The sequence below is a fragment of the Brachypodium distachyon genome, chromosome 1, assembly GCF_000005505.3.
Source record: "Brachypodium distachyon strain Bd21 chromosome 1, Brachypodium_distachyon_v3.0, whole genome shotgun sequence".
NCBI classification, from domain to species: Eukaryota; Viridiplantae; Streptophyta; class Magnoliopsida; order Poales; family Poaceae; genus Brachypodium; species Brachypodium distachyon.
Genome location: NC_016131.3, coordinates 26,728,963 through 26,738,829, shown reverse-complemented (window position 1 = coordinate 26,738,829; position 9,867 = coordinate 26,728,963). Strand labels below are relative to the sequence as shown.

At 42.2% G+C, this 9,867-nt stretch overlaps 1 protein-coding gene across 2 annotated transcripts; it reads left to right on the top strand.

Annotated features, from left to right (window-relative positions):
* Nucleotides 1-1,411: 1,411 nt before the first annotated feature.
* Nucleotides 1,412-8,689, top strand: LOC100846465 (ubiquitin carboxyl-terminal hydrolase 19). 2 transcript variants are annotated; one of them, XM_010241766.3, is made up of 11 exons: nt 1,412-2,241; nt 3,529-3,697; nt 3,775-3,863; nt 3,943-4,028; nt 4,105-4,273; nt 4,356-4,479; nt 4,651-4,808; nt 5,357-5,447; nt 5,541-5,750; nt 5,838-5,899; nt 6,593-8,689. In XM_010241766.3, exons 1-11 carry the CDS (start codon nt 1,868-1,870, stop codon nt 8,205-8,207), a joined length of 3,147 nt encoding a protein of 1,048 aa, XP_010240068.1. In that variant the 5' UTR covers nt 1,412-1,867; the 3' UTR covers nt 8,208-8,689. The 2 variants fall into 2 exon arrangements, with proteins under 2 accessions (XP_010240068.1, XP_003560376.1); XM_003560328.4 differs by having other exon boundaries at nt 1,413-2,241; nt 5,357-5,441.
* Nucleotides 8,690-9,867: the final 1,178 nt, after the last annotated feature.

Here is a 9,867-nt window from a genome sequence, read left to right as displayed (position 1 = left end):
GGAGTACAACTGTACAAGCAAGGCAGCAACACGGATCGACTCAAGCTAAAAAAAATTCGATCAGTTCTAAAAAAAACTCAAACTCAAACCGTAGCTAAAAGAAAATACAAATCTACTACTGGCAGTGTTAATGGATCAAAATTTCATATCAAATTGAAATAACTACTCACTATTCGTTTGTGTGTACCGTTTAATTAGCATCCTTTGGATACCCTTCGTGCCGTTGCACTGTGCTCGTAACAACTGCCACGATTAAAGCATGACGCTGGCCATCAGTTTACTAAACAAAAATGGCGTTTCAAACTTCAAAAGGGAAAATGAAAAGAAAGAGGCGTTTCAAAACAAAAAATGTTTTTTAACTGGAAAAAAGTTACTTGATGCAGAAGATATTACTGCTAATCAAAGGCGTCATAAATTGTGCTCCTTCACCACGAATAAAACATGATCATTTCGTACGTGCCGTTAGAAGGTGTATCGCCAGGTCAAGGTCGACGGATGTGAGAAAGCAACAGGTAAACGTGGTACACCGAGGATGCCGCTCCACTGCTATTCATCCGTTAAAAGCTTTCACACATGTGCTGTGTATATATACTATTTTTTCAGCACAAAAAATAAGAAAAACTGGGAATACATATTGCAGAAATTATTTACTTGGTTTCACCTGTAAAAAAACTTTGATTTTTATGTTTTCTGACGGGGAGGGGCAATTTTGTGTTTCGAGAAACAGATGGAAGGGTAGGGTTGAAGCGAACACCGTTTTCAATCTGGATATGAAATTGCATGGAATAACGGTAGATAATATTGGTTTTAATACTGCAAGACTCCTTTAAAAAAGACACAATAATCAACGTGAGCAAATTATGTTTTACAAGTTTTCAATTATATATATGTACGTGTATTTTTAATGTTGTTTTCGGAAGAATGACAACAAAAAGAAAAGAAGCCCCTAGCTTAAGAAAATGCTAACTCATGTTGACTTGACATTGTCATGGCGTCACCACCACGGTCTTTGAAATGTATTCTGGCCACTGATTTTCATTGTAATATATTGTATATCATCAAGATATTGTATATCATGAATTATACTTATCAAGATAAATTGATGCATAAAGTTTTTGCACATATAGTCCAAAAATTTCAAAGGTGATCACAGTGAAAGTTCTACCATTTGATTTGGCTATGTCCTATAAAAGAACTGGATATAATTTTTTTAAATATCTTCTACACATTCTTTCATTTTGTTTTCTAGAAGAAGAAAATTACACTCACCTTGGCCAAAAAAATATTAAATAAATATACCAGAAAAAGAAACAAGAAAACAAAACCTAGTATTCTCTTTTTTTTAATCATTTATCAAGAAGACATTCCCATAAATCCATCCAGCTATGCCTAGAAGTCTCCTGGTATCTCTCTCCCCTTTCTAAAAGGAGAGAGTGATCTTGCCCAGCAACAACCAGCAGCGAGAAGACCTGCGGCATCCTTGCATGGACGCATAAGCGGAGGAGAAGAGGAAGAGCAGAAGCGAGACGCGACGGCCTTTCTCAATTCTCACTTCCGGACTTCCTTCCGCCGGCGCCCCCAATCCACCATTTGCGCGACCCGGGGTTGACTCGGCTCGCCAAGTCGCTAGTCTCGCTGCCGCCGGGGCCCCACACGCCAGCGGCCGGCAGCTGAGCAGAGCGCTCTCTCCTCCCCTTCCGGCTCCGGCTGTGAGTGTGCGGTGCGACCCGGGTCGGTCGGTCGGACTCGGGTCGGGTTCGGGTCCGGGTTCGGCGCGGATGGTCGGTGGCGGCGGTGGCTCGGCTGCGCGCAACCCTAACCCGCTGCTGCTCCCGCTGCGAACCCTAGCCGGGGGGTGGTATATTAGATGCCGGGGGGTGTCGGCGGCGGCGAGGGTTCGGGCGGGGGCATCGATTTCGCGGCGTTGATCCAGGCGGCGGTCGTCGGGTTCGTGCTCTTCACAGCCGCCGTCGCCGCCGTGCGCCGGGCCGCGTCGCGCTACTTCGTCGTCGACGCCGCGGGGTTCGCTTCCGCGTACGACGATCACCACAGCAGCAGCGGCGCGCTCGCGTACCCGATGCCGCCCCAGGAGAACCACCACCACCAGCAGCAGCAGCAGCCCATGGCGCAGGGGCAGGGCCAGGCGGCCGCTGGCGGCGGCGGCGGGGAGACGGCGCCCTGCGCCGAGTGCGGCCGCGCCAGCATCAAGAGGTGCTCCGGGTGCAAGCGTATGCGGTACTGGTGCGTGCGCCTCCTCTTTCTTCTTCTTCTTCCCTCTCCCTCCTCCCTGTTGCTTGTTATGGTCTAGCACCTGCGCCCTGCACGTGATCTTACCGAGTTCCTGCCCAAATTGTCGCTTGTGTTGTGTAATTTGGTTACTAGTGCGCTCAATTATGCTAGGATCTTTCACGGTTCTTGGCCTTACCTCTCATGCTCCTCACCGTGAATTGTGATTTTTGCTGTTGTTTCTTGGATGCTCGGTAATCTGGTATTTTGGGCGAGTGATTAGTTGTTCGTGAGTGTGGACGTACATAATCGTTGGAATCTCTGGTCTTCAGATGTTATAGAGTGGTGTTTGTGCAGTTTGGTGTTCTGGTGAGGATATGGGGAGAACAGATGATGTGCGTATCCTTTGCAGGTCCTTATGCTCTAGTTGTGCGATTTGGTTGTGTACGTGTATAGCAGAAAGTTCAAATTCTTGCTATCCTGGATGTAGAGCTTATCGAGCGGGTGTTTGGGTGATTGAACATGCATTGTGCTGTTGAGGAGAAATCATGGCAAACCTATAGTTTTGGTAAGTGCTAGGGTAGTCACAGTAGGGATCAGAGGCTATATAGTTAGTGGTTCCTGTATTGACTTCGTATGTCCAGGAAACTTCCTGTATTTTGGTAAGATAGAGTTGAAAACACTGCTGAAATTTGCAAAACTATCTATATTTTTTTAATATTTTCTGATTCTCTTGTGTTTTTCTTCTAGGAGAAACATGATATTTTGTGTTCAAGTGTGAGTTATGTGATGAGTGTTTGGACAGTACAAGAATAAGTTAAACTATAGTGCCTGCCTATCTATTATTAAGATGTAGTGGTAACGGATGCTGCTCTCATATTTAAATGTTTTATGATCTCCACACATCAGACATTATGATTTTGTTTTTTAACAGTTCACAATCATATGCTTGGTTTGACTGTAACAAAAATGGTTTCATCTTCAATGTAGTTTGGATCGTTTTGTCATGTCTGGTAGTTTTGGCCCTTAAGGAAGTTTGTCAAAGTTTTTTTTTTCAGTGTGTTGCTATACCTTGGGTGTTGGTGTTATAATAAATCAAATCAACACAATGATGGTTTGACTGAAGGTTTTCCCACTCCCATGCTTGGAGCTTACATGTATCGTTTTGTTGTTAGTTAGGCTTCAGTAATTTAATGACACACGATCACTGAATCCTGTTTTACACTAGTATGATAGTATCTTGTATCATTGTGCTGTTATATTTCTCCTGAGCATCTGTCTTACATTTATGCTTTTGTATAGTTCTGGAGAATGCCAGTCGAAGCATTGGCAATCTGATCACAAATTCAAGTGCAAACAAATGAAACTAGATTCTGTTGACAAGTTACCCTGTGGAGGTGAGGCAAGCAGTAAGAAGTCGTCTGTCTTTGGTCGTATCTCGTTAGTGCCTGGCCACCGAAAGTTAAACAAGGTGTGTACCTATACTATTGATGCAGAAACTTGCATGCATAATGGGCACATGATTTATCAGTCATGTTCCATTCACAGGTTATCTTTCCTTATGATGAGTTTTTAAAGCTGTACAATTGGAGGGACCATGATTTTTTACCTTGTGGGCTTGTGAATTGTGGCAACAGGTATGTTGGAATAATACTATCTTTTGGTCTAAACATGCTTGCTTGAATCCATCTAATAGTTCCTGTTCTTTTTGTGCAGTTGCTTTGCCAATGTGGTTTTGCAATGTCTTTCATGCACAAGGCCACTTGTGGCATATCTGTTATGGAAGGACCATGCAAGGGAATGTAAGTGATGGTTTACAATGATTCCGTGTGAACATATAATTTGTGACTAACAGTTTTCGGCATCTCAAAATTTCAGGTTCTAGAAGACACGAAGATTGGTGTTTCTTATGTGAGCTGCAATCTCATATTCAAAAAGCGACTGATAGTTTACACCCATTTGCTCCCATGAAGATTCTTTCTCATTTACCAAATATTGGTGGCAACCTTGGCTTTGGTAAACAGGAGGATGCTCATGAATTCATGAGGTGAATTACTCCTCTGCTTTTATGTGCGTTTGCTCTCTTTTTGCTTGTCTAGAAGGCTGTATGATGTATGTTGTTTTTGTAGGTTCGCAATAGATAAGATGCAGTCCGCTTGCCTTGATGAATTTGGAGGTGAGAAGGTTGTAGATCTTAGCATCCAGGAGACAACTATTATTCAGCACATATTTGGCGGTCGTCTGAGATCTCAGGTTTCTTTTGTTTCAGCATTAACTTAAATTAAATTAAACATTTCAATTTCAACTAGCCAGTCTGTCTTTTCAATCAGCTCTAGATTCCTAAGGATACCTGTCTTTCCATATGCATGTGTTACAATGCATCAAACGTATCGTAGGGGTGCCTAACTTTCATGGCATGTGTAGGTTCAGTGTACTGCCTGTGGAATGGTCTCAAACCGCTATGAGAATATGATGGACTTGACAGTTGAGATTCATGGTGACGCTGAATCCTTGGAAGAATGCTTAAATCAGTTCACTGCTGTAGAGTGGCTTGATGGGGACAATAAATACAGATGTGATGGGTAAGTTTTTTTTTCCATTTGTATACTTCTCAGAGATATTGCAGGTTCATATTTTGATATGATGTCCATTGGCGACTAATTTATCTTGAGCATATGCTGAAACCAGCTTGTTCTTGTTAAGAATCAGTATGTAATGATTTCTTGGTCTGTCTTAAGTTTCTTAATACATGATCACAAATTATTTCAACAATACAGAATAGGCAGGAATACTTAAACTTAGCTTGATTTTCATCTTGTGCGAAGTTTTGTGAGCTGGTGATTATGTTCTTAATATATACTACTCCCTCTGATCCTAAATTCTTGACGCAAATTTGCCCAAATATAGATGTATCTATTCTTAAAAAGCGTCTAGATACATGTAATATTTCGACAACAATTTAGGATCGGAGGGAGTACTTTCTAGATCAGATTAAGGGTCAGTCCATCCCCTTTTTTACTAAGGTTTTTTTTCTGTCTTTGTAGACTTCAGATTGATGTATATCTAACATGGCCAAAATCTCAATCAAATGACATATTTTTTCTGGAACATGTTGATTGCTTTTGTGCAGATGCAGCGACTATGTGAAAGCACAGAAGCATCTTACAGTTCATCAAGCTCCAAATATACTCACTATTACTCTCAAAAGATTCCAGGTTAGGGTATGAGCTTCTCAGAACTATATCAATGCTGTTGTATTATGATTATATGATTATGAAAGTGGTGCGTAACATACCTTCATGTGGTTATCACAGAGTGGTAGATATGGAAAATTGAACAAGAGAGTTACATTCCCTACGAAGTTAGATCTAACTCGATACATGAGTACCACTGATGGAAGTGACCAGTATGATCTCTATGCTGTCGTTGTTCATCTAGATATGATGAATGCTTCATACTTTGGGCATTATATATGCTACATAAAAGATTTTCGAGGACGTTGGCGTAAAGTTGATGACTGCAAGGTATCTTTCTGTTCACCTTTGTATTATGATGATACAAATATTTGTATCGTAAAGGCCAATGATCCACTTTGTTTCTTACATTTGTAGGTGATGATTGTTGACGAGGAGGAAGTACATGCCCAAGGTGCTTATATGCTTCTATATAGCAGGTAATTGTTACGCATGTCCTCATCTATGTCTCTTTCATATGGGATCACTAATTCCTAATGGTATGAGAAAGCTTACATATATTAGCATACCAAAATCCAAGACTATTTTTTCCTTTTGTTACTCGATGTCAGCTTGAGCAGATCATATCTACTTGCTGATCTTTGTATTTCTTTGCATAGCATTGTGTTATAACCTTCTTCATTTCCAACCAGATATATTAATAGCGGGGGTGGAATTCATATTTTCCTTTAGTCAAAAGAAAGAAACTTTTTGTATGGCTCATACTTGCCTCCATATTGTTCTGTTCTTTTACGAGGAAGAGAGTTTTCTGCCAGGATGGGACTTCCATAACTACATTTTTTTGTCGTTTTCTAAGTTTCTTAGTTTACCATGTTTCTGCAATAGTTTTGTCCATGCTAAATTATATGTCTCTTTAATCCACCTTTTTGATCATAAATTGAACTAGTATTACTTGTCTTTCGATTTAACTGCTAGCAACATGCTAAAATGTTCTTGACTTTGTTCAGTTTCTTACTTTACCATGTTAGCAGTATTTTTTGTTCTTGTGCTAAGCTATTTGTCTATTTACAATTTTTCTCAGGAATCTAACTGTATTACTTAACTGCAACTATGCTAAAATGCTTTGGTCTTGTGGTCTGACTAGCTTTCATTTTCCCTTGACAATTTTTCAGGAGAACAGCTCGTCCTGGACCACTTCTTACCGTCAAAGAACCCATTAAACAGGAGAAACAATGTGGAGTGCCTCCTTCAGATGGGCAAAATCATTTGTTACCAATGGATGTTACATTAAAATGTGAATCACTTTTGAAACCTTTGGAAGATCTACGAGAAGATTCTGAATCCACCAATGAATCTTTGCATAAAATGAGCATCGACCAGGAGTCAGACATGGATTTGCATATAAACATCGAGAGAGATAAATTCATTACCAATCAAAGTCTACATTTGCCAGTTTCATCGGCATCACATGTCCTGGAAGAAGCTACTAGAGGCCCAGGTTCTCTGTTGGAAGACAATGCTACAATGAGACCTGACCAATTTGGCAACTCCGCATGTGAATCATCTTCAGTTCATTCCTCTGAAGAGGAAAGTAAAGAACCTGCTCCAGAAGCTGACTATATGGATATCGATTTTGAAGCTGGAGCAGAAGTTGAAAGACGGAATGTGCAAGAACAATCTGTCACAGTGTCAAGTGATTCAGCTGGAGTGATAGGCAACAAAACATTAGTCCCGACCTTTGAAAATGGGACGGCCAGAAAACCAAAACCTCTATTTTCTCCTGGTTTCCTTGACAAGCCCTCAAGAAAGAAGTCTTCCTTTCTGGGAAAAATTCAAAATGGTGGCAGCATAGCTGTTGCTTCCCAAACAACAAATGGTCATTGGAACGAACGCCTCAGCAGACCAGAGCAAGGACATATTGCCAACTCCGGTGGTCAACTTACATCCTCTGCAACTGGAAGTGTACATTGTAATGGAGATATGTTTGCAACTGCTAGCAATGGAGTTCTTTTCAATGGCGATACACGATCTGGCAATCACTCCTTGCATGCAGCGAAGAGAGATGCACCTTCTGTTAATGGTTTTAATCCAAGGCCTCACCGATCACCATCAAGCAGCAACCCAAATCGGAATAATACAAGCAACAGTGAACCATTCTTACAACGAGGCTTCCTTGAAAGGCCTTGTTCTAGAGAGAAATCAGTCAAAGGAGATGATGGTTTGTCCTGTAGTAATGCCACATCATCATCCTCTGCAAATGGCAACAACATATCAAATAGTAATATTTCATCTGGAAGCAGCAAAGGTGGCATTGGCATGTCTCCTGGTTTGCTTACAAAGCGTTGCAGGGAGTCCGCAGCCATGGGCTCCACTGCAAGCTTTATGCATGATCCGCTAACCGGCAACATCTCCAAGGAGCAAGATCTTGTTGGCGACGCAGCACTGCCAGACCAGGTACAAGAAAATGGCATTGATGTAAGTGTTCATGGTGATGAGAACGGATATGCAGCTCTTGGCACCAATAATGCGAGCTACGGAGAAGAAATTTGCTGTAGTGGCACCAAGAATGCGAGCTATGGAGAAGAAAGTTGCTGTAACGGAGCTGTTGATATGCATAGCAGCAGTTGCCAAAGGGATGATGCACCTGCCTTGTTAGTCGCTGAGAATGGCGTGGCATCTGAAAATGCTGACCACCTCAAGTCCATATCTCCCACACTCGGACATGACGGTTTACGACGAAGATTAACCTCCAAATACTTTGAACAGAATAGCGTTGATGCCCAATGAAAGCGTGAGCTTTAAGCATAGCTGGTGAGAACACATGCAAAATTGATGATAGTACTCATGAAAGGATGCACTCATGTGGGGGCTGAAGGTACAAACTGAAGAGCTATAGGCTAGGAAGTAGAAGAATGTTGGCTCTCTTGTTGGTTACCTGCCATGATTGGATTGATTACTTTGCCATTGCAAAATTGATGATAGTAGTTTTGCCCCTCCCTTGTTCCCCCACGTCGCTCCCACTCGTCAGTGGGGTGGAGGGGTGTCTCTGGGCTTCCACACAATTTGCAGAAGCTCAGATGCTCCCCTGATGCCATGTCTCTTTTATTGCCATTAGTTACATAGCAGAATGTAGTCTTACTTTTTTTTCTTTCTCCTTTGCTGATCCAAGCTTGAATAAACACGAACTACTGCTGACTTGCTTTGTCATGGAAGCTGAATCAATTGTAGAGTGGTTAGAGGAAAAATTCAGTTGGCCTTCTCCGTCTTTATTTTCTGTTGGTGCATGTTACATTTTTCTTATCTTTACAGTGCGATGATCTTCTGCTGATCACCTGATCTACGAGAAAGCGCCCGCTCCTGTTTTAGTTTACACGGTATTGATTTGACGAAATATGTATCTATGGAGAAAAATTCCGTGCCCTAACAGGAACTGTGTGCTGTCTTTGGGGAACCTTGGGGCTTATTCGGTTTGCAATATACTAGGAGTAAAATACACTGGTCCATGAACCCGGCAAAAATGAACATTTTAGTTCACGAATTCGGAAAACGCATACTTAAATCCTTAAACTGGGACTATCGTGTCACTTTAGTCAAAAAACAGTTTGGCGAGACTTAAACACGTCATGTGGCTGCCATGTTGGCTTCGGACAGGACCACGAGCTGCTACTCGATTTTCTCAGAATTTTTTTGCAAAATCACCATGCCCAAGCCGCCCGCGAGGGGCAAGGTGGCTGCGTCCAAGCGGGGATCCTGGGGCCCTAAGAACCATGCCGTTGCCGCCCCCGCCTCGCCTGAGGTTGCTATCAAGTCCACAACGCTCAATTTTGGCGAGGACGCCGGTGAAAGGGTCGCTGAAACCGACGTGGCGTGTTTAACCCTCGCCAAACTGTTTTTGACTAAAGTGACACAGTAGTCTCAGTTTAGAGATTTAAGTATGCGTTTTTCGAGTTCGTGGACCAGTGGTGTATTTTACTCATATACTAATCCGCACTCAGTATTTTTCTTCTGTGCTGTTGACCTCTAAATTGAGCTGGAACTGTCTTCTCTCTTCCGCGTTTTGAGCGCACCAGCCGTCCTCCGTGGTCCGTATAGATCTCCTGATTGAATTCTTCGTCTTTGCCCGCCTAAATTTGTGCCTTCATCTCTGTCTCCTCCTTCCGCTTCCCAATTGCAAACCATTCAAGGGCGTGCACCCAATAGAGACAGAAGATCTCCTCCTTCCTTCCAAGCTAAGTAAACCGTGCATGCATGCTCCAGCCAAGTCAACGAAAATAACGGATCACGAACAACAACAAAAATGAGCTTTCCAATTCAATGAAGTTAGCCATATATACACAGTAACATGTAACTTTTTTCAAAACCATAAACAACAAAAAACATAAACAGTCAACGCAACTTTTTTTTAGAAACAACAGACGCAGACGTTCACGAACACCCACGAACACTC

Excerpts from the sequence above, each read along its gene's own strand:
- LOC100846465 (XM_010241766.3), top strand. The coding sequence starts at position 1,868 with ATGCCGGGGGGTGTCGGCGGCGGCGAGGGTTCGGGCGGGGGCATCGAT. Across the intron at positions 4,480-4,650 it reads GCGGTCGTCTGAGATCTCAG|GTTCAGTGTACTGCCTGTGG; the intron begins GTTTCTTTTGTT and ends TGGCATGTGTAG. Across the intron at positions 5,900-6,592 it reads TATATGCTTCTATATAGCAG|GAGAACAGCTCGTCCTGGAC; the intron begins GTAATTGTTACG and ends ACAATTTTTCAG.